The sequence below is a fragment of the Salmo salar genome, chromosome ssa06 (genome assembly GCF_905237065.1).
Source record: "Salmo salar chromosome ssa06, Ssal_v3.1, whole genome shotgun sequence".
NCBI classification, from domain to species: domain Eukaryota; kingdom Metazoa; phylum Chordata; class Actinopteri; order Salmoniformes; family Salmonidae; genus Salmo; species Salmo salar.
In genome coordinates, this window is record NC_059447.1 from 91,001,324 (window position 1) to 91,029,252 (window position 27,929).

A 27,929-nucleotide genomic window follows, 5' to 3' on the forward strand; every position below is an offset into this window, starting at 1 on the left:
ACTGTCTATTTCTCCCCCGCACTAATTCGGACTCTTCTTTCATTCACGGGAATTTCCTGCTGAAAACTGTCGTAAACATGGCAGACTGTGGAGCACCGGGTGAGTCTGAAAAGAATGACAGCTGTCAATAATACACTTTAGATAAATCGACTATAGCTAAAGCTGAAATATCACGCAGTAACCTGACGTGTCAGCTTGTGTGCCCTTTTTTTTGTAATAGTAAATGTTAACTAGCTACACCAGTCATTGTGGCTAGGAGTTGTGGTTAGCATTGCTGGCTAACTGGCTGGCTAGCTAACTACTGGCTAGCTAACTGGCTGGCTGGCTAGCTAACTGGCTGGCTGGCTAACTAACTGGCTGGCTGACTAACTGGCTAACTGGGCTGGCTAACTGGCTAGCTAGCTAACTGGCCTGAGAAGTGACGGTAACTATCGTGTGGCTTCAGTCACCACCGTTACATATTACTTCACATTCACATTGTTTGATTCATGAGCCAACATAATAAATAAATAAAAATAAGATTTATTTTGAAACACCCTAGTAAAAGTGCTATAGCTAAGCTAGTTGCACGTTAGTTCTCCTGTAAGATATCACGGTTTAGCTAGGACATGGCTAGCTAGCAAGATGAAGATAGCGTTGTCACAGCTGGGAAGCAGGTATCCTCATCACTACACTCTATTCATTGCGTTACAGATGGCCCTGACAACAACGCTGATATCACACGCTCAAAAGTAAGTGTATTCAAATACTGAGACAATGTACCGAATTATTTTTATCATCCGAGAATCAAACGACATGATATTTCTTATACAATATGTTTTCACTTTAGGGGCGTCAAACGTTCAGACTGATGCACAGACCCTCTGGATGCCCTAGTCTAGAACGCCTGGGTTAAATTGTGCTTTGGAGTTCATACCTTTACACTGAACTGCATTGGGGTTGGAACCATTACACTTGTTTACACTGAGCTGCATTGGGGTTAGAACACAACCATGGTTACATTAAGAAACCATAGTGGCGGGCGTTTTTAAGATATGGGTCGAAAAACATACCTCAATGCAAGGATGGGATTTGCCAGTGTCCATGTTGCATTGAACAACAAAGGAGCTGATTTGGCTGACACTGCCATTCCAAAATGGCTGAGGTGGCTACTGTTAGCTAGCATGAGGGCGAAAAGGGGTAGTTTTTTTCTGGAAAAACTCGCAGTATTTTCAATCTTCTCAATGGAGCAGTGTGGATAAAGGTAAAATTTGGAGTACAGTGGTATATCCCATCCCTGCATTGAGGTACGTTTTCAGACCCATATCTTGCGCCGGCTTCACAGCGTGTAACTGTAACCGTGATTGTGTTCATACCCTAGTGCAGCTCAGTGTAAACAAGCGTAAGGGTAGGGTCGGTATTTGCTCTTGAAAACCATTCTTCTCCATATGTTGAGTTTTCAGATCTTACATTCGCACGCTGATGGCTCCATGTGAACTACAATTTCCCGACGCTGTCTTTTTTTAAACATTTCGAGAAACGTCAATTATCGCTTTCAAACCGCTTTTCAAAACATATGCTGATATATGCCCCTTATCTTTCATATCCACGATAATTTGTGGTTACATGTGGTCTGCGGTTGTGAGGCTGGTTGCACGTACTGCTAAATTCTCTAAAACATCGTTGGAGGCGGCTTATGGTAGAGAAATTAGCATTAAATTCTCTTCCAACAGCTCTGGTGGATATTCCTGCAGTCAGCATGCCAATTGCATCCTCCCTCAAAATTTGAGAGATCTGTGGCATTGTGTTGTGTGACAAAACTGCACATTTTAGAATGGCCTTTTATGATCCCCAGCACAAGGTGCACCTGTGTAATGATCATGCTGTTTAATCAGCTTCTTTATATGCCACACCTGTCAGGTGGATGGGTTATCTTGGCAAAGGAGAGATGTTAACAAATTTGTGTACAAAATTTGAGATAAATGATCTTTTTGTGCCTATGGAAAATGTCAGGGATTTTTATTTCAGCTCATGAATCATAGGACGAACACTTTACATGTTGCGGTTTGTATTTTTGTTTAGTGTAGAAATTCTGCTAGATTATTTAACACGAGATAATCTTTGGCATGATTTAGTTAGCTAGCTAAGTAGTTCATGTTTGCTGGCTAGTTAGCTATGACAGAATTTCCATGTAATTTATTAGGCTAGCTTTTTTGGATTAGCTAGCATTTTTGCATGCTAGCTAGCTAGTCATCTAACCTTTGAACTCAAGTAACGTTACTGTCTCTAGCTAGGTAGCTGGTAAATTAGCTAGCTAGCTTGCATCCTTTGTCAGCACGCTAATGGTTCCAATTTTAAGACTAGCTAGCTAGCTAATTAGCTAGTGTATTAGCATAAATTGTGATAACTAGCTAATTCATTTAATCTGTGGTTGCTAGCTATTAGTGTTAGAGAGTAATGTTAAACACTAGCTAGCTATTATTATTAGCTAGCTAGTAGTGGATAACATAACTAGTTAAGCCTAAATGGAATACATAATGATAATAGTAGAGTTATGTGTATCTAGAGTGTCTATGCTTGTCACGTCTATTCCTGCTCCTCCCCTCCGGCGTGCAACGTCGCCGGAATACTAACCATCGGTTCTGGGAATCATCATTGTGCACACCTAGCACTCACCGTTATGATTCACACTTGGACCTCATTACCTCCCCTTTATAAGTCACTTCCTTTTGTTCATTCCTCAGTTCGTATTGCACCTGTGTTTATGTTACCTCCCTTCTGTTACGCTGTCTTGTTTCATGTTTGTTGCTTTCATGAAATGTTTTACCTGCACCTGCTTCTCGACTCACGGCATCATCGTTACAGAATACCAAGTCAAACAATGGAAGCAGCAGGAAAATCGGATATCTCTCGTCAACAGTGAAGAGGTGACTCCGGGATGCTGGCCTTCTTGGCCAGAGTTCCTCTGTCCAGTGGTCTGTGTTCTTTTGCCCATCTTAATCTTTTATTTTTATTGTCCAGTCTGAGATATGGCTTTTTCTTTGCAACTTTGCTTAGAAGGCCAGCATCCCAGAGTCGCCTCTTCACTGTTGACGTTGAGACAGGTGTTTTGCGGGTACTATTTAATGAAGCTGCCAGTTGAGGACTTGAGGCGTTTGTTTCTCAAACTAGACACTAATGTTCTTGCTTTGTTGTGCACCGGGGCCTCCCACTATTTCTATTCTGGTTAGAGCTGACCCTGTATATAGCTACTGACCCTGGAACTGACCCTGTATATAGCTACTGACCCTGGAACTGACCCTGTATATAGCTACTGACCCTGGAACTGTCCCTGTATATAGCTACTGACCCTGGAACTGACCCTGTATATAGCTACTGACCCTGGCAAACATGTACAGAAAGTTTTGTTTAAATCAAAAAGGGATGGTGTCAAAAAGTGATTTTTGAATTCAACTGGATTCCCCCTTTCACATCACCTATTAGAATGAAGGCAAGGAGTTAACCAAAGAGGAGAAGCAACGGCTGAGGAAACAGAAAAAACAACAGAAGAAACAGAAGGAAAGGAAAGATGAGAAGGGCCCGACAGAAACAGAGAAGGAAAAAACACCTGTCTCCCTGTTGCCACCACGACCTGTGGCAACACAGAAAGGTGTTGTATTCTAGCCTGGTCCAGTGCTATTGATATCATTTTTTTTTTTTTTGCTCCATCAGTGTGGTCTGATTTTTAGGATTGCAAAATTCTGGGAAATGTCTAAATTCCCTGGTTTTCCTGAAATCCTAGTTGGAGGTTTCCTGGAATCAGGAGGGAATAAGCAGGAAATCTGGAATCTTCAACCAGGATTTCTGGGAAAAACAGGGAATTTATTGAACGTTCTGGGAATTTTGCAAGGTCTGATTGTATCATTTCAATGTCTTTGAAAAACAAATACCAATAGTTGTTTACTAATTTTCATAAACTGCTAGCTTTGTCATAGGTAAATAGACCAATCATTCATGTTCCTCCATCCACTTCATTGGTCCGTTCACCTAGTCTGTCTTTTTTCCCCAGCTCCCTCAGCATTGCCTGGCCCTGCCTCTGCACCAATACCTGTGCCTGCCTCAGCTCCCTTCCACTCCTCTCCCGCCCCCTCCCCGGCAGACAAGCCAGCCAAGAGCAAAGCTGAGCTGAAGGCAGAGAGGAGAGCCAGGCAGGAGACTGACAGAGCCTCTAAACAACCAGGCTCCTCGTCCTCCAGCGTCAAGACCAAAGCCCTTCTCAGTGAACTAAACCCAGGTACAACAGCTGCTGGTGGACCTCTGGAAGCACCTTGTTGATTTATCGTTTGATAAACTTTGTTTCAGAGGGGAAATTTGACTTGGACAATTAGAGTTCTGCTGCTACCACATATTGGTAAATACGTAGAGTCAATTGATACAACATACATAGAATAACCCCCCCATCTTACCCCTCCCCCCATCCCACCCACACAAAAGTGAATTAGTTCATGCCAGACCAGGCTGTGACTAGGGGGCAGTTCATTAGTTCATGCCAGACCAGGCTGTGACTAGGGGGCAGTTCATTAGTTCATGCCAGGCTGTGACTAGGGGGCAGTTCATTAGTTCATGCCAGGCTAGGCTGTGACTAGGGGGCAGTTCATTAGTTCATGCCAGGCTGTGACTAGGGGGCAGTTCATTAGTTCATGCCAGGCCAGGCTGTGACTAGGGGGCAGTTCATTAGTTCATGCCAGGCCAGGCTGTGACTAGGGGGCAGTTAATTAGTTCATGCCAGGCTGTGACTAGGGGGCAGTTCATTAGTTCATGCCAGGCTGTGACTAGGGGGCAGTTCATGCCAGGCCAGGCTGTGACTAGGGGGCAGTTCATTAGTTCATGCCAGGCCAGGCTGTGACTAGGGGGCAGTTCCACATTCCATGGAGGGCCTAATGTGTTTCCTTACCAAATAATGACCTTAATTCATCAAGTACAAAGGAGGAGCGAAAACCAGCAGAAACTCGTCCCTCCGTGGAATGAGTTTGACACGTGATGTAAGGCCTACAGGACAGGCTCCAGTCCATTATTGCATCTCCCTAATCTGCCTCTCGGACACGTCTGCCTCTCGGACACGATATCCCCTATTGAAAGACATAGTCATGACTGAAATTATTGGCACCGTTGATAAAGATGAGCAAAAAAGACTGTATAAATTATACATATTTATTTAAGTATACATGTAGTAGTTTACATGCATTAGTAGTTGTATACATGCAGTAGTTGTAGTATACATGGTGCCTCTGTAGTAGTATACATGGTACCTTTACTACTACATGGTACCTCTAGTAGTATACATGCAGTAGTTGTAGTAGTAGTATACACGGTGCCTCTGTAGTAGTATACATGGTACCTTTACTACTACATGGTACCTCTGTTGTAGTAGTATACATGTAGTAGTAGTATACATGGTGCCTCTGTAGTAGTATACATGTAGTAGTAGTATACATGCAGTAGTAGTATACATGGTGCCTCTGTAGTAGTATACATGGTACCTTTACTACTACATGATACCTCTGTAGTAGTAGTAGTAGTAGTATACATGGTGCCTCTGTAGTAGTATACATGCAGTAGTAGTAGTAGTATACATGGTGCCTCTGTAGTAGTATACATGGTACCTCTGTTGTAGTATACATGCAGTAGTTGTAGTAGTATACATGCAGTAGTTGTAGTAGTATACATGCAGTAGTAGTAGTAGTAGTATACATGGTGCCTCTGTAGTAGTATACATGGTGCCTCTGTAGTAGTAGTATACATGTAGTAGTAGTAGTATACATGTAGTAGTATACATGCAGTAGTAGTAGTATACATGGTGCCTCTGTTGTAGTAGTGTACATGTAGTATACATGTAGTAGTAGTATACATGCAGTAGTAGTATACATGGTGCCTATGTAGTAGTAGTGTACATGTCGTGTACATGTAGTATACATGTAGTAGTAGTAGTATACATGCAGTAGTAGTATACATGGTGCCTCTGTTGTAGTAGTATACATGTAGTAGTATACATGGTGCCTCTGTAGTAGTATACATGGTACCTTTACTACTACATGGTACCTCTGTTGTAGTAGTATACATGTAGTAGTAGTAGTAGTATACATGTAGTAGTAGTATACATGGTGCCTCTGTAGTAGTATACATGGTACCTTTACTACTACATGGTACCTCTGTAGTAGTAGTAGTAGTATACATGCAGTAGTAGTAGTAGTATACATGGTGCCTCTGTAGTAGTATACATGCAGTAGTTGTAGTAGTATACATGCAGTAGTTGTAGTAGTATACATGCAGTAGTAGTAGTAGTAGTATACATGGTGCCTCTGTAGTAGTATACATGGTGCCTCTGTAGTAGTAGTAGTAGTATACATGTAGTAGTAGTAGTAGTAGTAGTAGTAGTAGTAGTATACATGCAGTAGTAGTAGTATACATGGTGCCTCTGTTGTAGTAGTGTACATGTAGTAGTGTACATGTAGTATACATGTAGTAGTAGTAGTAGTAGTAGTATACATGCAGTAGTAGTATACATGGTGCCTATGTAGTAGTAGTGTACATGTCGTGTACATGTAGTGTACATGTAGTAGTAGTAGTAGTATACATGCAGTAGTAGTATACATGGTGCCTATGTAGTAGTAGTGTACATGTAGTAGTAGTATACATGTAGTAGCAGTAGTAGTGTACATGTAGTGTACATGTAGTAGTGTACATGTAGTAGTAGTAGTAGTGTACATGTAGTAGTAGTGTACATGTAGTAGTAGTAGTAGTGTACATGTAGTAGTAGTGTACATGTAGTAGTAGTAGTATACATGTAGTAGTAGTAGTATACATGCAGTAGTAGTATACATGCAGTAGTAGTATACATGGTGCCTATGTAGTAGTAGTAGTATACATGTAGTAGTAGTATACATGCAGTAGTAGTATACATGGTGCCTATGTAGTAGTAGTGTACATGTAGTAGTAGTAGTATACATGTAGTAGCAGTAGTAGTGTACATGTAGTGTACATGTAGTAGTGTACATGTAGTAGTAGTAGTAGTGTACATGTAGTAGTAGTGTACATGTAGTAGTAGTATACATGTAGTAGTAGTAGTATACATGCAGTAGTAGTATACATGGTGCCTCTGTAGTCGTGTACATGGTGGTGCTGCAGTAGTAGTAGTAGTAGTAGTAGTGTACATGTAGTAGTAGTAGTAGTAGTAGTGTACATGTAGTAGTGTACATGTAGTAGTAGTAGTGTACATGTAGTAGTAGTGTACATGTAGTAGTAGTAGTATACATGCAGTAGTAGTATACATGTAGTGTACATGTAGTAGTAGTATACATGTAGTAGTAGTAGTAATAGTAGTAGTAGTAGTAGTAGTATACATGGTGCCTCTGTAGTCGTGTACATGGTGGTGCTGCAGTAGTAGTAAGTATGTATTCAAAGATCATTTGTTGCTTCCTGTCCCTGGTTAGTGGTGAAGAGACTTCCTGAGCATGTCCAAGTGGATGACCCTGCAGTGGTGAAAAGACTGGCCAAGAAGTTGGAGAGACAACAGGTTTGTGGCATGTTATTCTCCTTCTACAATATACTGCTCTGTGTCCTCAAGGCACTGCTCGACTAATTTACCAGTACCACTGGGATTAGTCACATCAGTAGATTGTCAAGAGTGTTTCCCATGTATTATTTTTCATGCGAGGCGCACACCTCCCTAAATCAACATCCGGTGTGCCTTTCTAGCCAACATTTTGGAAGATATATATTGGTAGAGGAAACTTTGGATTAGGTGTTGATGAAGTCATAGCTAGAACACAGGGAATTGTCAGGAAACCAGCCCAACCTCACATCATTAACCTACCTACCTACCTCCATGTCTCACCACAATTGCTTCTATTCTGTACCTCACGTTTCTTTCAGACGCTACCGCACGGTGCCTCTGAAAAGGTGTTAAGTATCAAGGTCTGGCCTTTGCTTTGTGTGCCGTTGCTTTTTGTACTTAAAAAAAAGAATAATAATAACGTTTTTTGTTTTGCTCAAGGCTGTTCATGTCATTATCCCCCACCATCTGACCTACCTTCCTTGAGATAATGACAGACCCTGTCTTTCAACTGGACAGCAGAAAGAGCCATCACAACAGAGACGTACAGTGAGCTCCAACAGTACTGGGACAGTGACAACTTGTTGTTTTTGGCTCTGTACTTCAGCACTTTGGAATTGAAATGATACTATGACTATGAGGTGTAGACTGTCAGCTTTATTCTGAGGGTATTTTCATTCGTATCGGGTGAACTGTTTAGAAATTTACAGCACTTTGTGTACATAGTCCCCCCCTATTTTTAGGTGAGCAAAAGTATTGGGACAAATTCACTTAAAGTAGTAAAAAGTTTATTTGGTCCCATATTCCTAGAAGGCAACGATTACATCAAGCTTGTGACTCTACAAATGTGTTGGATACATTTGCTGTTTTGTTTTCGGTTGTGTTTCAGATTTATTTTTGTGCCCAATAGAAATGAATGTTAAATAATGTATTGTGTCAATGTTTTTGTCACATTTATTCTAAAGAAGAATAGAATGTTTTCAAAACACTTCTACATTAATGTGGATGTTACATGATTACGGATATTTCTGAATTAATTGTGAATAATGATGTGTGAGAACATTACCAACGCACAAATATCATACCCCCAAGACATGCTAACCTTTCACCATTATAATAACTCATTATTCACAAAATAATCTGAAACGCAACCAAAACAAACTAAAAATGCATCCATCAAACTTTATGTAACCATTGCATGCTATGAATATTTGGACCAAATACTTAATGTTTGACTACTTCAATACACATAAGTAAAAAAATTTTCCCCAATACTTTTGGTCCCCTAAAAGGGGGGGACCATGTAGAATGCTGTAATTTCTAAACGATTCACCCAATATGGATGAAAATACCCACAGATTAAAGATGACAGTCTGCAGTTGAATAACCTCATAGTCGTTGCATCATTTCAAATCCAAAATACTGGAGTACAGAGCCAAAACAATAAAACATGTCGCTGTCCCAATACTTTTGGAGCTCACTGTAAAATCATACATGTTGATACATGATGAAACGGTAATGTTCAGTCTGTATTGAACGGCTGTACACAATGTACTACTAGGCATTTCCTAGCTTTTCTCTCATGTTCTCTGAGCTGGCCAACAGTACAGAATATGGTTGGTGGTTGAGCTGGCCGACAGTACAGAATATGGTTGGTTGGTGAGCTGGCCGACAGTACAGAATATGGTTGGTGGTTGAGCTGGCCAACAGTACAGAATATGGTTGGTTGGTGAGCTGGCCAACAGTACAGAATATGGTTGGTTGGTGAGCTGGCTGACAGTACAGAATATGGTTGGTGGTTGAGCTGGCCGACAGTACAGAGTATGGTTGGTGGTTGAGCTGGCCAACAGTACAGAGTATGGTTGGTGGTTGAGCTGGCCGACAGTACAGAATATGGTTGGTTGGTGAGCTGGCTGACAGTACAGAATATGGTTGGTGGTTGAGCTGGCCGACAGTACAGAATATGGTTGGTTGGTGAGCTGGCCTACAGTACAGAATATGGTTGGTGGTTGAGCTGGCCAACAGTACAGAATATGGTTGGTGGTTGAGCTGGCCGACAGTACAGAATATGGTTGGTTGTTGAGCTGGCCTACAGTACAGAATATGGTTGGTTGTTGAGCTGGCCTACAGTACAGAATATGGTTGGTTGGTGAGCTGGCTGACAGTACAGAATATGGTTGGTGGTTGAGCTGGCTGACAGTACAGAATATGGTTGGTGGTTGAGCTGGCCGACAGTACAGAATATGGTTGGTTGGTGAGCTGGCCGACAGTACAGAATATGGTTGGTTGGTGAGCTGGCCTACAGTACAGAATATGGTTGGTTGGTGAGCTGGCCTACAGTACAGAATATGGTTGGTTGGTGAGCTGGCCTACAGTACAGAATATGGTTGGTTGGTGAGCTGGCCTACAGTACAGAATATGGTTGGTTGGTGAGCTGGCCGACAGTACAGAATATGGTTGGTTGGTGAGCTGGCCGACAGTACAGAATATGGTTGGTTGGTGAGCTGGCCGACAGTACAGAATATGGTTGGTTGGTGAGCTGGCCTACAGTACAGAATATGGTTGGTTGGTGAGCTGGCCTACAGTACAGAATATGGTTGGTTGGTGAGCTGGCCGACAGTACAGAATATGGTTGGTGGTTGAGCTGGCCAACAGTACAGAATATGGTTGGTTGGTGAGCTGGCTGACAGTACAGAATATGGTTGGTTGGTGAGCTGGCCTACAGTACAGAATATGGTTGGTTGGTGAGCTGGCCTACAGTACAGAATATGGTTGGTTGGTGAGCTGGCCGACAGTACAGAATATGGTTGGTGGTTGAGCTGGCCGACAGTACAGAATATGGTTGGTTGGTGAGCTGGCTGACAGTACAGAATGTGGTTGAGCTGGCCTACAGTACAGAATATGGTTGGTGGTTGAGCTGGCCGACAGTACAGAATATGGTTGGTTGGTGAGCTGGCCGACAGTACAGAATGTGGTTGAGCTGGCCTACAGTACAGAATGTGGTTGAGCTGGCCTACAGTACAGAATGTGGTTCAGCTGGCCTACAGTACAGAATATGGTTGGTGGTTGAGCTGGCCGACAGTACAGAGTTATGCTTGGTTGCTGTGGGGGTTGTCATCTATGTATGTTTGGACTTGACCTCACCCACCCACCTTTGACCACTGAACCCAAGAGGATCACGGTGAACTAAACGTGTGTGTGTGTTTATTTCAGATCCCACTGCGATCCGACTATGGCTACAAAGTCAGCCTGTTCTCTCACCTGCACCAGTATAGCCGCAAAGCCCCCCTCACCCAGCAACTCAGGTAACTACCTACCTTCCTGCCCCTACCCAGAGCCCCCCTCACCCAGCAACTCAGGTAACTACCTACCTGCCCCTACCCAGAGCCCCCTCACCCAGCAACCCAGGTAACTACCTACCTGCCCCACCAGAGCCCCCCTCACCCAGCAACTCAGGTAACTACCTACCCAGAGCCCCCCTCACCCAGCAACTCAGGTAACTACCTACCTGCCCCTACCCAGAGCCCCCCTCACCCAGCAACTCAGGTAACTACCTACCTGCCCCTACCCAGAGCCCCCCTCACCCAGCAACTCAGGTAACTACCTACCCAGAGCCCCCCTCACCCAGCAACTCGGGTAACTACCTACCTGCCCCTACCCAGAGCCCCCCCTCACCCAGCAACTCGGGTAACTACCTACCTGCCCCTACCCAGAGCCCCCCTCACCCAGCAACTCAGGTAACTACCTACCTGCACCTACCCAGAGCCCCCCTCACCCAGCAACTCAGGTAACTACCTACCCAGAGCCCCCCTCACCCAGCAACTCGGGTAACTACCTACCTTCCCCTACCCAGAGCCCCCCTCACCCAGCAACTCAGGTAACTACCTACCTGCCCCTACCCAGAGCCCCCCTCACCCAGCAACTCAGGTAACTACCTACCCAGAGCCCCCTCACCCAGCAACTCGGGTAACTACCTACCTTCCCCTACCCAGAGCCCCCTCACCCAGCAACTCAGGTAACTACCTACCCAGAGCCCCCTCACCCAGCAACTCAGGAACTACTACCCAGAGCCCCCTCACCCAGCAACTCAGGTAACTACCTACCTGCCCCTACCCAGAGCCCCCTCACCCAGCAACTCAGGTAACTACCTACCCAGAGCCCCCCTCACCCAGCAACTCAGGTAACTACCTACCTGCCCCTACCCAGAGCCCCCCTCACCCAGCAACTCAGGTAACTACCTACCTGTTCCTACCTGTAAAAAAGTTGGTTTTAAATGCTAGTTCAGGCGTAGCTACGTCCGACTTGGATCAGAATTTGCACCAATCAAAAAAATAAGACCAGTTGTAACTATTGCTTCATAATGATGGTTGCTAGGCAGCCCCCGTTACTAGGCTTGTGCCAGTTGTAAACTTTGTCCCATCACTTCACAAAGCCCACCGCTAAGCATGTACCACATCTGGATGAAACAATCAATAATTACTGTGAGAATTTTTATTTTATTTTCCCATTATTTAACTAGGCAAGTCAGTCTAGGAACAGTGGGTCAACTGCCTTGTTCAGGGGCAGTCCAACGCTCTAACCACTAGGCTACCTGCCGCCACAATGAATATCACTGAGTTAAGAAAATATTGGAATTAAGTAGGCTAATGCAATTGAAGGCCTCATAATCATATTGTTACTTATTGAAACTTCCAAAGTCATCCAACCATTTTAAATACTTTTTAAAGCAGTTTGTCGTGTGTGTGTGTTCAACTATAAATTTCAGCAACGTTATGATTGGGACAGCGTTATCGCTCTGCTTTGAGACGAGCGTGGGGGACTCATCTTGATAAATCAATCGATGTCCGATTTTTGTTAGTTTTTTCACAGTATCTCCATTTTGGATATTTGGTGACAATTAAAGCTGGCGAAATGTTAGCTGAGTTGCGTGTTCATGATGCTAATCTTTAGTCTAGTTTGCTCATCTAACAGTGTTATCAGAACATTTAGCTAGCATGTTATGTAGCATACGCTAGCCTAGTATAACAGGTGGGTTATTTCTCTCTTCACTGGCTTAGTAACCTCGGCTATATCATGACTAAAAGTCTTTGACTTCTGATAGTCAATCATTGTGATTGTTTTGTTTCACTGAATGTCTGTCTGTATACAGTATTTGGTTATTTGATCTCTGACTGGGCAAATAAATAAGTGGAGATGTCAGTTCATCTATTTGTTTGCTAATATTGATCAGACACATTTAGCGACGTAGCATAAATCAAGTGTATTATTGACTTGCGTATAGGCAACTCAAAGCCCGCGGAGGTTGTGAAATATGAACATTAGACTCGCACCCTTTTGAAAATATAGATTTTCTGTGCATATCATGAAACGAGTTAGCTCATGAAAGGGTTTATGCCCAGGTGGTGTAACAGATATCCGGCGTAGAGCACATTTTCCGTCGGACGTAGAGTTACGACTGGTGCAACCAGAGGTATTTAGAGTTTCTATGGCTCTGCCTAGGGACACTGTTCCCATCTGAACTGTTCTTTTCATTTTCAATGTTCTGGGATTGTTTTTAAGAGATTATAAACTGGGTGGTCGAGCCCTGAATGCCGATTGGCTGACAGGAATGGTATATCAGACCATAACAGTGGTTGTAGAATGAGTGTGTTTTTGCCTCTTTATTTAAATACAATTATTCTGATGGATAAGACTGTCTTCTAGCTAAATGTCTGCACATGTATTGTAATTTCTATATAATACTGAGGTATGCCTAAGTGAGTAAAATACATCTCATATTACATGGCTAACCCTTTCTACTTGTCTTTCTGTGGTCTGATTGGTGATAGATTGGTCTTGGCAAGTGGTTGTTTATTGATTTGGTTCTGTCTGTGATCTGATGGGTAATTGTTTGGTTCTGTCTGTCAGTATTCCCTCTACAGTGATCCACCCCTCCATCGTGCGGTTGGGTCTGCAGTACTCCCAGGGCATTGTGGCAGGATCCAACGCTCGCTCTGTGGCCCTGCTCCATGCCTTTAAACAGGTACAGTACTACTGACCCCCCCCCCCCAGACCTGCTCTTAGTTAACCCTGTAGAGTCGATTGATGCGCCGGTGAGTAAATCTAAGTTGCATAACAAAAAAATTCAGATCAAAATTCCTCTGTTTCAGCTAGTTTTGTTGTTGTTGCATTGGATGTGTCTCAATCCACCCATGTCGCACTTCAACATCTGCGGTGTTTGTCAGACCATGAGACGTCCCGAAAATCAGACTTCTCACGAAAACTTCTGTAGTGTTCGACCGGTTTCACCTACAAACTATTACGACCGTTTTTTCTTCTTCTCTCTAACTAATAGAATTATGAATCTAGCTTTGTGCCTACCCCCAAAAAAGGGGTTAAATATGTGTAAAATGTGTCATATCTAGGAGATATACAGACACTTCAACACCTTGTTTCTTATGGTTTATTTTGTGGACTGGCCTTTTTGCCATTTCTGAATGTGTTTCTATGGGGTATGGTGTTAAAGGCCAAATTCAATATTTTATTAAGTAATTGTGTGTATGTATGTATGTATGTATGTATGTATGTATGTATGTATGTATGTATGTATATATATATATATATATTAATTACACACACAATTACTTAATATTTTTTTGATACCTAAATGGGTCCTACAATTCTAAATCAAATAGCTATAGTATGACCATCTTAAAACAATTCCATGTCAGCCTAGACCCCCCCCTTCCCCAACGTTTTATACTCTAAGGAAATAAGTTACATTTACATTTTTACATTTAAGTCATTTAGCAGACGCTCTTATCCAGAGCGACTTACAAATTGGTGCATTCACCTTATGATATCCAGTGGAACAACCACTTTACAATAGTGCATGTAAATCTTTTAAGGGGGGGGGTTAGAAGGATTACTTTATCCTATCCTAGGTATTCCTTAAAGAGGTGGGGTTTCAGGTGTCTCCGGAAGGTGGTGATTGACTTCCAGTCCTCACTCTGTGGCCCTGCTCTAGTTTTAAACAGGTACTTCCATTTTCCCCCATACTCACTGACGTTGAAGTGTCTTACATTCCCCACATCCATCAGTCTCTTTAGAAATCTTATTTTTTTTGGGTGCTACGTATGCACACGGGTGATTGTATAACTATACATACGACTATACCTCTGCCTATAGGTGATTAGGGACTACACTACTCCACCCAATGAAGAGCTGTCCAGGGATCTGGTCAACAAACTGAAGCCCTATATCAGGTACACGGTCTTCATAAAACTTTCTGTGAAATACTATGTTTATACAGTGCATTCGGGAAAGGATCCAGACCTCTTACCCTTTTCCCACATTTTGTTACGTTACAGCCTTATTCTGAAATGGATTAAATAGTTTCCCCCCCCCCTCATTAATCTACACAAAACCCCATAATGACAAAGTGAAAACTGGTTTTTAGAAATTTTGGCAAATGTATTACTAATAAAAAAAAAAAAAGAGACCTTATTTACGTTAGTATTCAGACCCTTTGCTGTGAGACTTGAAATTGAGCTCAGGTGCATCCTGTTTCCATTGATCATCCTTGATGTTTCCTCAACTTCATTGGAGTCCACCTGTGGTAAATTCAATTGATTGGACATGATTTGGAAAAGCACACACCTGTCTATATAAGGTCTCACAGTTGACAGTACATGTCAGAGCAAAAACCAAGCCATGAGGTCGAAGGAATTGTCCGTGGAGCTCTGAGACAGGATTGTGTCGAGGCACAGATCTGGGGAAGGGTACCAAAATAATTCTGCAGCATTAAAGGTCCCCAAGAACACAGTGGCCTCCATCATTCTTAAATGGAAGAAGTTTGGAACCACCAGGACTCTTCCTAGAGCTGGCCGCCTGGCCAAACTGAGCAGTCAGGGGAGAAGGGCCTTGGTCAGGGAGGTGACCAAGAACCCGATGGTCACTCTGACAGAGGTCTAGAGTTCCTCTGTGGAGATGGTTGTCCTTCTGGAAGGTTCTCCCATCTCTGGAGCACTTCACCAATCAGGCCTCTATGGTAGAGTGACCAGACGGAAGCCACTCCTCAGTAAAAGGAACATGACAGCCCGCTTGGAGTTTGCCGGAAGGCACCTAAAGGTTCTCTGGTCTGATGAAACCAAGATTGAACTCATTGGCCTGAATGCCAAGCGTCACGTCTGGAGGAAACCTGGCACCATCCCTACGGTGAAGCATGGTGGTGGCAGCAGCATGCTGTGGGGATGTTTTTCAGCAGCAGGGACTGGAAGACTAGTCTGGATCGAGGGAAAGATGAACGGAGCAAAGTACAGAGAGATCCTTGATGAAACCTGCTCCAGAGCACTCGGGACCTCAGACTGGGGGCGAAGGTTCACCTTCCAACAGGACAACGACCCTAAGCACACAGCCAAGACAACACAGGAGTGGCTGCGGGACAACTCTCTGAATGTCCTTGAGTGGCCTAACCAAAGCCCGGGCTTGAACCCGACCGAACATCTCTTGTGAGACCTGAAAATAGCTGTGCAGCGACGCTTCCCATCCAACATGACAGAACTTGAGAGGATCTGCAGAGAGGCATGGGAGAAACTCCCCAAATACAGGTGTGCCAAGCTTGTAGCGTCATACCCAAGATGACTCAAGGCTGTAATCGCTGCCAAAGGTGCTTCAAGAAAGTACTGAGTAAAGGGTCTGAATACTTAAAAAAAAAAAAGTTTATACATTTGCAAAAATTTATAACATTTTTTCTTTGTCATTATGGGGTATTGTGTGTAGATTGAGGAGGGGGAAAAAACTATTTAATCTATTTTAGAGTAAGGCTGTAATGTAACAATGTGGAAAAAGTCAAGGTGTCTGAATACTTTCTGAATGCATTGTATGTCACATCTTACTGTGGAACTAGCATCTTGTGAATCATGTCTCAGGGTTGAGCTTTTACCACCATGTTATTGTTGCAGCTTTCTCAATCAATGTCGACCTCTGTCAGCGAGCATGGGCAACGCAATCAAGTACATCAAGAAAGAAATCTCCAATATTTCTAGTCAATGCAAAGAGGAGGAGGTAAATTCAGAATACAGTGTGTTAGAGGCCAGGTTGTGACCACTCATATCCATATTATGTCATTTTCTCTCTCTCACCCCCATATGGTCATTATGTCTCTCCCTCTCAACCCCCCACCCCCCTCACCCACCCATGTGGTCATTTTGTCTCTCTCCCCCTCCCACCCATTTGGTCATTTTGTCTCTCTTCCCCCCCCCCCCCATAGGCGAAGACCAAACTGCTGACGTGTATAGACCGTTACATAGAGGAGAAGATAGTTTTGGCAGCCAAGGCTATATCTAAATACGCTATAGAGAAGATCAGTGATGGAGATGTCATTCTAGTTTATGGATGGTAAGAAAATATAATGACTTTTAATCGAGGTCTGAGCCTCTTAGGGCTGGTCACCTGGACACTGATTAAGCCAAGTCCTGGGCAAAATAGCATGGTCAATTGAGAATGTCCATTGAAATAGCTTTTCAGTCCAGGCCTAATCTTAATCTGTGTCCGGGAATCCGCTCCAAGGTGTTAATGACTAAGTGGAATCCGCTCCGAGGTGTTTACTTCTTGCGGATCAGTCCCATTTCGACACCTTCCGGTGAAATTGCAGCGCGCCAAATTCAAATTAAATTACTATAAATATTAAACTTTCATGAAATCACAAGTGCAATACATCAAAATAAAGCTTAACTTGTTGTTAATCCAGCCGCCGTATCAGATTTCAAAAAGGCTTTACGTCGAAAGGAAACCATGCGATTATCTGAGGACAGCGTCCAGCACACAAATGCATAACAAATCATTTTCAACCAGGGGGTTGCGACACGAAAGTCAGAAATAGCGATATAATATATGCCTTACCTTTTGAAGATCTTCTGTTGGCACTCCAAAAGGTCCCAGTTACATTACAAATAGTCCTTTTGTTCGATTAAGTCCTTCTTTATATCCATAAACTCCGATTAGCTGGCGCGCTTCAGCCAATAATCCACTCGGTTTCCCTCCTTCAAAATGAATCCCAAACATTACCAATAAACTTCTCCAAACAAGTCAATCAGCGTTTATAATCAAACAATAGGTACCCTAATACACAAATAAACAAAATTGAAGACGGAGAATCGTTATTGTCTTTACCGGAGATAAACAAAAAGAACGCGCTCTCTCGGCCACGGGCTTCGAAACACTACAGCCAAAATGGGAGCCACTTAGAAAAACTACAACTTCTCCCAAATGTTTCTTTAAACCAGCCTGAAACTCTGTCTAAAGACTGACATCTAGTGGAAGCCCTAGGAACTGCAATTTGGGAGGGTTTCGCCTTATAATTAAAATGCCAGCCATTGAAATCAGTGGCAGGCTGAATTTTTTTTTTTTGGGGGGGGGGGTTTGTCCTTGGGGTTTCGCCTGCCATTTCAGTTCTGTTATACTCACAGACATTATTTTAACAGTTTTAGAAACTTTAGAGTGATTTATATCCAAATCTACCATTTATATGCATACCCTAGCTTCTGGGCCTGAGTAGCAAGCAGTTTACTTTGGGCACGCTTTTCATCCGGACGTCAAAATACCTCCCCCTATCCCTAAGAAGTTAATGACTAAATGGAATCCGCTCCAAGGTGTTAATGACTAAATGGAATCCGCTCCATTGTGTTCATGTATAAGTGTTGGACTGACAGTCACAGAGACCAGGGTTTGAGTCGCGGTTGGGATACACCCCAAATTCACTACATTACAATACATAACTGGTCTCCCACCTGTAAAGTCTATCCAATCCTCTCAACTCTACAGTAGTACCACCTTAGAGTTTAGCACAGGGGTACTCAACTCTGACCCTACGAGGTCCGAAGCCTTTTGCTTTTCTGATCTTCCTGATAAATAAATGCACCCACCTGGTGTCCCAGGTCTAAATCAGTCCCTGCTTAGAGGGGAACCGTGGGGGAAAAAATGCAGTGGAACTGGCTGTGAGGTCCAGAGTTGAGTTTGAGGGGTTAGGGTTCGGTTTACAATCCAGAAGTTATCAAGCCTGCGTCCCTTCGACCCCCTTCTTAGCAGATCTGAGACCAGGCTATCTGAGATCAGTAAGGAACTCATCAGTTGTTGATGTCATATCCTGTCCTTCCGTAGCTCGTCCCTGGTGAACCACATCCTGTGCGAGGCGTTTGAGAAGAGCAGGAAGTTTCGTGTTATTGTGGTGGACAGCCGGCCTCGTCTGGAGGGAAGGGAGGCTCTGAGACGTCTCGTACAGAGGGGCATCAGCTGCACCTACGTCCTCATTTCTGCGCTCTCATACATACTACCTGAGGTAACCTAGTCCTCATGCATACTACCTGAGGTAACCTAGTCCTCATGCATACTACCTGAGGTAACCTAGTCCTCATACATACTACCTGAGGTAACCTAGTCCTCATCTCTGCCCTCATACATACTACCTGAGGTAACCTAGTCCTCATACATACTACCTGAGGTAACCTAGTCCTCATCTCTGCCCTCATACATACTACCTGAGGTAACCTAGTCCGCATCTCTGCCCTCATACATACTACCTGAGGTAACCTAGTCCTCATACATACTACCTGAGGTAACCTAGTCCTCATACATACTACCTGATAGAGATGGGGGGAATAAATAGGTAGTTGCATATCACCATATTATTTTGGGACTATATTCTATCGATATTTGACTAAGTGTCCATTCATAAAAAATAATGTTTAGTACATTTATCCTAGCTAGTGCTAGTCAGCTGTACCTGCTCCAAAACTCTGGTATTTTTCATCCTATAGCTTGTTCTCAATCTGTTTTTAAATAGTGAGACAGCGTGTTTTCAGTACTTTTATTTCCATGAATGATCAATACTCATGACTCTCTCTTATCTCTCTGCAGCAGACACGTAGTGAGCAATATGTTTGGAACATCAAATTGCAATAAAATCACAATATTGAATTGCAACACTTACTGGACTTTATTCATACCCCTTGACTTATTCCACATTTTGTTGTCAGTCTGAATTCAAAATGGATTAAATTTATTTTTTCCTCTCACCCATCTACACACAATACCCCATAATGATGAAGTGAAAACACGTTTTCAGATTTAATGAAAATGAAATGCAGAAATATTTCATTTACATAAGTATTCATACCCCTTTGCTATGACACTTGAAATTGAGCACAGGTGCATCCAATTTTGTTTGATCATCCTTGAGACGTCACTACAACTTGATTGGAGTCCACCTGTGGCCAATTAAATTGTTTGGACATGATTTAGAAACACCTGTCTATGTAAGGTCCCACAGATGACAGTGCATGTCAGAGCAGAAACTGTATCATGAAGTTCAAGGAACTGTCCGTAGATCTCCAAGAGAATTGTGATGAGGCATATATCTGGGAAAGGGTATAAAACTATTTCTAGAGTGTTGAAAGTTTCCAAAACCATAGTGGTCTCCATCATTGGGAAATGGAAAAAATATGGAACTACCCAGACTGCCTAGAGCTGGCCGTCCGACCAAACTGAGCAACCGGGCAAGAAGGACCTTGGTCAGGGAGGTGACCAAGAACCCAATGACCAGTCTGATAAAACTACAGAGTTCCTTGGCTGAGATGGGAGAACCTGCCAGAAGGACAACAGTCTACCGCACTTCACCAAGCTGGGCTTTATGGGAGAGTGGCCAGATGGAAGCCATTCCTGAGAAAAAGGAAAATGACTGCATGCCTGGAGTTTGTAAAAAGGCATGTGAAAGACTCTGCGATCATAAGGCAAAATATTCTGTGGTCTGATGAGACAAAAATGTGACTCTTGAATGCAAAGCACTTTGTCTGGAGAAAAACACGCACAGCTCATCACCCATCTAACACCATCCCTATCGTGAAGCATGGTGGTGGCAGCATCATGCTATGGAGATGGTTTTCAGCAGCAGGGACTTGGCCACTGGTAAGGATAGAGGGAAGAATGAATGGAGCCAAATACATGCAAATCCTTGATGAGAACCTGCTTCAGAGTGCAAACAACATTAGACTGAGGTGAAGAATTATGTTTCACCAGGACAATGACCCCAAGCATCCAGCCAAATCAACACTGGAATGGCTTCAGAACAAGAATGTGAAAGTCCCTGAGTGGCCAAGACTTGAATCCCATTAAAAATCTGGAAAGACTTGAAGATTGCTGTCCACCACTGCTCTCCATCTAACTTAACAGAGTTTGAGAGAATCTGCAAGGAAGAATGGGAAAACATCCCGAAATCCAGATACAGACATACCCAAGACGACTCAAAGCTGTAATCGCCGCCAAAGGTGCTTCTACAAAGTGTTGACTCATGGGGTGTGAATACTTATGTAAATTATATATTTCTGTATTTCATTTTCAAAAAATTTGCTACAATTTTCTAAACATGTTCAGTCATTATGGGTGAGATACAAACTCTATTAAATCCGTTTAGATCTCTGCCTCTTTCTGAAGGCACTGTAGAATCGTGAGAATCGCAGTAAATATCGTATCGGCACCTAAGTATAGCAATAACTAAATAAATAAATGAGCACAAAATAGGTGATTGCCTCTTTTTAGAGGACTGTAGGTGTCATTGCACTGTGGAACTTTTATCGTTTAGGTATTTGTTGATTTAAAAAAAAAAAAATTATCACGTCGTGGACCTCTTGTTGAAAATCCAAAAGCCCAGTGAATGTTTTTTTTCCTTACAATCTTCTTTTGATTTAACTCTCTCGCTTTTCCCTGTTCTTTTAACTAACCTCCCCACAGCACATGCAACTAACTGTATGTCAGTTTTTTTATAAATGGTCTAATTTAACTCAAAATTCAATCATTAAATTTGCCCCTTTTCCCCCAGGTATCTAAGGTGTTCCTGGGTGCCCATGCCCTGCTGGCTAATGGCTACGTGATGTCTCGTGTGGGCACCTCTCAGATAGCTCTGGTGGCTAGGACCTTCAACGTGCCAGTCCTGGTCTGCTGTGAAACATACAAGTTCTGTGAGAGGGTGCAGACTGACTCCTTTGTCTCCAATGAGCTCGGTAAGGTGGCAAGCATTCATTTAGCCTCCTTGAGTTTATTATTTTAATAAGTAAGGCATGAGAACCTAAGGATTATGGTGTGATAAGTCCCGACTGAGGACTGCTCTGAGCCTAGGACCGGGGAAACTCCCTCCTAAGGGCTGTTATCACACAATAACTCGCGAGTTCAAGCACCTTGTTGCTTTTATAAAACGGTTAGCCAAATTATAAAAAAAAAAATATATGGTTTTTAAATGAAAATATATATATATATTTTCATTTAAAAACCATGAACATTTTAATGAGTAAATTAGTTTTGTCGGCCTTCCACCAGACTATATAGTCCGGGCAAAAGCCAGTTTGTTCTGAGGTTCTAAAGTTGCTAGCCAAACAGGCTGGTCATAATTCTATTGGGATGTTTTGACCCAGTCGTTCATTCCACGTTGCTATGTTAGCTAGCTAACTGACTACCTCCACTGTTTCTTAGCTAGCTAGCACCTCGCCCTGTACAAGTTGATTAAAGTTTTATCCTCGTCGCCAAAAAAAGATGTAGTAACTTGACAAGGAATGCCCTAACCCTAACCCAATAACTAAAAGGTGTACAGCCAGGTACAAATGGTACAAAAATAGCAGAACTATATAGCCCGCTCAACCGGTGGTGGAATCACATTGCACAGATCTGACTCTTAGTGATGACATCATCAAAGGGGAAAGGTCACGGTCAATGCCAATAATAACCATGTAATTATTTATATAGTGTCCACACTATAACACTATGTTAAACATATCATTGGCATGTAAGCTATATAGCTGAGGTTCAAATAGGCAACAACCAGTTGATTGTCGAGTCAATAAAATGTTTATGGAGTATAGCTAGGCTAACGTTACTTCTCCTTTGCTAGCTAAAGTTAGCTAGCCAACGAAAGCTAACACACAATCACAACAAGCAGCTGGATTGACAGCAAAACTGTGCATTTTCAATTGTTTGACCTTTGTATCTATTGCCATTTCTTTGGATATATCCATTATAATGATCCTAATAAATGAATTGGCCTGGCTCAGAGAAGCTGTCTGTCTCGTTCATATGCATGGCACGGTGGAGATCCAAAAGGAAAACCAAACTGCAACATGTTGCACAGGTCAGATAGGCTTATATTAACCCCTGCTGTACCAAACCAAATGCTAGGCAAGAAGGATGGGAAAATAAGTCTACTCTCTTTTCTCCATGGAAGATTAATTTTACGATTGCCTGGGCTGCAGAGCAGAGGATGAAGTTTCTGGATGGCTGGCTGGGCCGTGGGGCAGTTTCTGGATGGCTGGCTGGGCCGCGGGGGCAGTTTCTGGATGCCTGGCTGGGCCGCGGGGTCAGTTTCTGGATGCCTGGCTGGGCCGTGGGGTCAGTTTCTGGATGCCTGGCTGGGCCGCGGGGGCAGTTTCTGGATGCCTGGCTGGGCCGCGGGGTCAGTTTCTGGATGCCTGGCTGGGCCGCGGGGCAGTTTCTGGATGCCTGGCTGGGCCGCGGGGGCAGTTTCTGGATGACTGGCTGGGCCGCGGGGGCAGTTTCTGGATGCCTGGCTGGGCCGCGGGGGCAGTTTCTGGATGCCTGGCTGGGCCGCGGGGGCAGTTTCTGGATGCCTGGCTGGGCCGCGGGGTCAGTTTCTGGATGCCTGGCTGGGCCGCGGGGGCAGTTTCTGGATGCCTGGCTGGGCCGCGGGGTCAGTTTCTGGATGCCTGGCTGGGCCGCGGGGCAGTTTCTGGATGCCTGGCTGGGCCGCGGGGGCAGTTTCTGGATGACTGGCTGGGCCGCGGGGGCAGTTTCTGGATGACTGGCTGGGCCGCGGGGGCAGTTTCTGGATGCCTGGCTGGGCCGCGGGGGCAGTTTCTGGATGCCTGGCTGGGCCGCGGGGGCAGTTTCTGGATGCCTGGCTGGGCCGCGGGGTCAGTTTCTGGATGCCTGGCTGGGCCGCGGGGGCAGTTTCTGGATGCCTGGCTGGGCCGCGGGGGCAGTTTCTGGATGACTGGCTGGGCCGCGGGGGCAGTTTCTGGATGACTGGCTGGGCCGCGGGGACAGTTTCTGGATACTTGAAATGGAATTATAGAATTTTGCGGGGATTATCGTCACCAACCAATGGCTATTGACCAATCAGGATCCAACCTTAGAAAACGCTAACTGGAAGTAAAAAACCTACAGTATATAGTTATCGTATTAGAGCTAATAGATGAATCTACAGTATGAAGCCACAATGTGCAACAGTAATTCTGCTACCCAAGAATAGTAAAGCCCCATTTGCTCTGCTATTTGAGCCAGTCAGCCTGTTATCAACTTAGTAAACTTTTGGGAAAAAATGGTGTTTTACCAAATACAATGCTATTTTACTGTAAACAAATTGACAAGACTTTCAGCACGCTTACAGGGAAGGACGTTCAAGTACAGTACTAACACAAATGACTGATGATTGGCTGAGAGAAATTGATGATAAAAAGATTGGGGCTGTTTTTATTAGGCTTCAGTGCGGCTTTTGACATTATCGATCATAGTCTGACGCTGGAAAACTTGTGTTATGGCTTTACACCCCCTGCTATGTTATGGATGAAGAGTTACCTGTCTAACAGAACACAGAGGGTGTTCTTTAATGGAAGCCTCTCCAACATAATCCAGGTAGAATCAGGCATTCCCCATGGAAGCTGTCTAGACCCCTTACTTAAAAAAAAATCTTTACTAATAACCTGCCACTGGCTCTCAGTAAAACCGGTGTGTCTATGTATGTGGATGACTCAACACTATACACGTCAGCTACTACAGCGACTGAAATAACTAACACTTAACAAAGAGCTGAGGTTTCAGAGTGGGTAGCAAGGAATAATTTAGTCCTAAATATTTCTGAAACTTAAAGCATTGTATTTGGGACAAATCACTCACTAAACCACTGGCTCCAGGTCATCTACAAGACCCTGCTAGGTAAAGTCCCCCCTTATCTCAGCTCACTGGTCACCGTAGCAGCACCCACCTGTAGCACGCGCTCCAGCAGGTATATCTCTCTGGTCACCCCCAAAGCCAATTCCTCCTTCGGCCACCTCTCCTTCCAGTTCTCTGCTGCCAATGACTGGAATGAACTGCAAAAATCTCTAAAACTGGAAACACTTATCTCCCTCACTAGCTTTAAGCACCAGCTGTCAGAGCAGCTCACAGATCACTGCACCTGTACATAGCCCATCTATAATTTAGCCCAAACAACTACCTCTTCCCCTACTGTATTTATTTATTTATTTTGCTCCTTTGCACCCCATTATTTCTATTTCTACTTTGCACTTTCTTCCACTACAAATCTACCATTCCAGTGTTTTACTTGCTATATTGTATTTACTTTGCCACCATGGCCTTTATTGCCTTTACCTCCCTTATCTCACCTCATTTGCTCACATTGTATATAGACTTATTTTTCTACTGTATTATTGACTGTTTGTTTTACTCCATGTGTAACTCTGTGTTGTGTAACTCTGTGTTGTTGTGTGTCGAACTGCTTTGCTTTATCTTGGCCAGGTCGCAATTGTAAATGAGAACTTGTTCTCAACTTGCCTACCTGGTTAAATAAAGGTGAAATTAAATAAACTACATCTTATAAGAAATAATATGGAAATTGAGCAAGTTGAGATGACTAAACAGCTTGGAGTAACCCTGGATTATAAACTGTCATGGTCAAAACATATTGATACAACAGTAGCTAAGAAGTCTGTCCATAATAAAGCGCTGCTCTACTTTCTTAACAGCACTATCAACAAGGCAGGTCTTACAGGCCTTAGTTTTGTCGCACCTGGACTACTGTTCAGTCGTGTGGTCAGGTGCCACAGAGGGACCTCGGAAAATTACAATTGTCTCAGAACAGGACAGCACGACTGGCTCTTGGATGTACATAGAGAGCTAACAATATCCATGCCAATCTCTCATGGCTCAAAGTAGAGGAGAGATTGACTTCATCACTACTTCTTTTTGTAAGCAGTGTTGACATCCTGAATGCACTGAGCTGTCTGTTTAAACAACTAGCACACAGCTCAGACACCCATCCATACCACACAAGACATGCCACCAGAGGTCTCTTCCCAATCCCCAAGTCCAGAACAGAATATGGGAGGCGCACAGTACAACATAGAGCCATGACTACATGGAACTCTATTCCACATCATGTAACTGATGCAAGCAGTAGAATCAGATTTAAATAACAGATAAAAATACACCTTATGGAACAGCAGGGACTGTGAAGAGACACAGACACCGGTACATACACATAATCACATGATAATACACACACGTTGTATTGTATATATGTGGTAGTAGTGTAGTGGCCTGAAGGAACACACTAAATGTATTGGATAAAGTGTAATGTCATGTAATATTTTAAACTGTATATAACTGCCTTGATGTTGCTGGACCCCAGGAAGAGTAGCTGCTGCCTTGGCAGGAACTAATGGGGATCCATAATACACCCCCAGGAAGAGTAGCTGCTGCCTTGGCAGGAACTAATGGGGATCCATAATAAACCCCAGGAAGAGTAGCTGCTGCCTTGGCAGGAACTAATGAAGATCCATAATAAACCCCAGGAAGAGTAGCTGCTGCCTTGGCAGGAACTAATGGGGATCCATAATAAACCCCAGGAAGAGTAGCTGCTGCCTTGGCAGGAACTAATGGGGATCCATAATAAACCCCCAGGAAGAGTAGCTGCTGCCTTGGCAGGAAGTAATGGGGATCCATAATAAACCCCAGGAAGAGTAGCTGCTGCCTTGGCAGGAACTAATGAGGATCCATAATAAACCCCAGGAAGAGTAGCTTCTGCCTTGGCAGGAACTAATGGGGATCCATAATAAACCCCAGGAAGAGTAGCTGCTGCCTTGGCAGGAACTAATGGGGATCCATAATAAACCCCAGGAAGAGTAGCTGCTGCCTTGGCAGGAACTAATGGGGATCCATAATAAACCCCCAGGAAGAGTAGCTGCTGCCTTGGCAGGAACTAATGGGGATCCATAATAAACCCCAGGAAGAGTAGCTGCTGCCTTGGCAGGAACTAATGGGGATCCATAATAAACCCCAGGAAGAGTAGCTGCTGCCTTGGCAGGAACTAATGGGGATCCATAATAAACCCCCAGGAAGAGTAGCTGCTGCCTTGGCAGGAACTAATGGGGATCCATAATAAACCCCAGGAAGAGTAGCTGCTGCCTTGGCAGGAACTAATGGGGATCCATAATAAACCCCAGGAAGAGTAGCTGCTGCCTTGGCAGGAAGTAATGGGGATCCATAATAAACCCCAGGAAGAGTAGCTACTGCCTTGCCAGGAACTAATGGGGATCTTTAATAAATACAATAGATTGAAAGGTTTTAGTTGCTGAGTTTGGGTCGTTTCCATTCTACTTCCTGGTAACCTACATATGGATCTTGGTCATTGTTTTATTTAAACTCGGCAAGTCAGTTAAGAACAAATTCTTATTTACAATGAGGTAACCCGGATGACGCTGGGACAATTGTGCGCCACCCTATGGGACTCCGAATCACTGCTGTTTGTGATACAGCCTGGAATCGAACCAGGGTCTGTAGTGACGCCTCTAGCGCTGAGATGTAACCTAGATAGTGATCTGTAATATAGACTTTGATAGACACAATTATCCAGATATTAAAAATTCTCTTCCTGACTTGAACAGAAACATTAGTAGCAGTGCAACACTCACAAACCCTCCTTTTTCCTTTCCCTCAGATGACCCCGATGACCTGATGGTGACCCGGAAGGGGAAGACCCAGCTGGAGAACTGGCAGGACGTCAGCTACTTGGGTCTGCTGAACCTGGTCTACGACGTCACACCACCAGACTTTGTGGATCTGGTCATCACAGACCTGGGCATGATCCCCTGCACCTCAGTTCCTGTTGTTCTCAGGGTCAAAAACCTGGACCAGTAAGAGGTTGGAAGGGGAATGACGCAGAGTCGCAGACTGATGATGCATCCGACTTGATGTGGTGTTCTATAAGAAGCACTTGTGTTTGAGAGTTGTAAGCTATGGGAACCCTGTGTTCTGTATTAGGTCATAGGGTTCCAAATGGGTGTACACTTATGTTCCGATGACCATTCTAGAATGCATGGACCTACCAAATAGATTGTTTTAATTGTTAGTAGCGTGCTAGTGTTGATATTGGACCAGGGCTTTAGACTCCATTTGCTCAATCTTTCTACATGCTAGGCTATATCCACTGTAACAGCTGACCCCAGGAAAGACTACAGAAGTGTTCTACTCTGAGCAGGCATGTAATAAATATCTTGACATGGCACATTTTATTTTTTAAAACAGTTTCCTGTGTGTTCTTTGG

At 43.7% G+C, this 27,929-nt stretch overlaps 1 protein-coding gene and 1 long non-coding RNA gene across 2 annotated transcripts; one reads left to right on the plus strand and one right to left on the minus strand.

The window, feature by feature from the left end:
* eif2b4 (eukaryotic translation initiation factor 2B, subunit 4 delta) lies at window positions 1-27,907 on the plus strand. The gene is made up of 13 exons (XM_045721178.1): window positions 1-99; window positions 694-731; window positions 3,463-3,628; window positions 4,028-4,252; window positions 7,449-7,531; window positions 10,784-10,875; window positions 13,478-13,592; window positions 14,738-14,814; window positions 16,513-16,615; window positions 16,821-16,948; window positions 18,710-18,887; window positions 21,423-21,603; window positions 27,324-27,907. Exons 1-13 carry the CDS (start codon window positions 78-80, stop codon window positions 27,521-27,523), a joined length of 1,608 nt encoding a protein of 535 aa, XP_045577134.1. The 5' UTR covers window positions 1-77; the 3' UTR covers window positions 27,524-27,907.
* On the minus strand, window positions 10,902-11,303 carry LOC106608322 (uncharacterized). The gene is made up of 3 exons (XR_006770378.1): window positions 11,266-11,303; window positions 11,035-11,174; window positions 10,902-10,947 (listed from the first exon to the last, which is right to left on the minus strand). It is a non-coding gene; the product is annotated as an uncharacterized lncRNA (long non-coding RNA).
* Window positions 27,908-27,929: the final 22 nt, after the last annotated feature.

Coding starts and splice junctions, on each gene's coding strand:
- eif2b4 (XM_045721178.1), top strand. CDS start 78: ATGGCAGACTGTGGAGCACCGG. Junction 732..3,462: donor CTGATATCACACGCTCAAAA/GTAAGTGTATTC, acceptor ATCACCTATTAG/AATGAAGGCAAGGAGTTAAC. Junction 13,593..14,737: donor TGCTCCATGCCTTTAAACAG/GTACAGTACTAC, acceptor CTCTGCCTATAG/GTGATTAGGGACTACACTAC.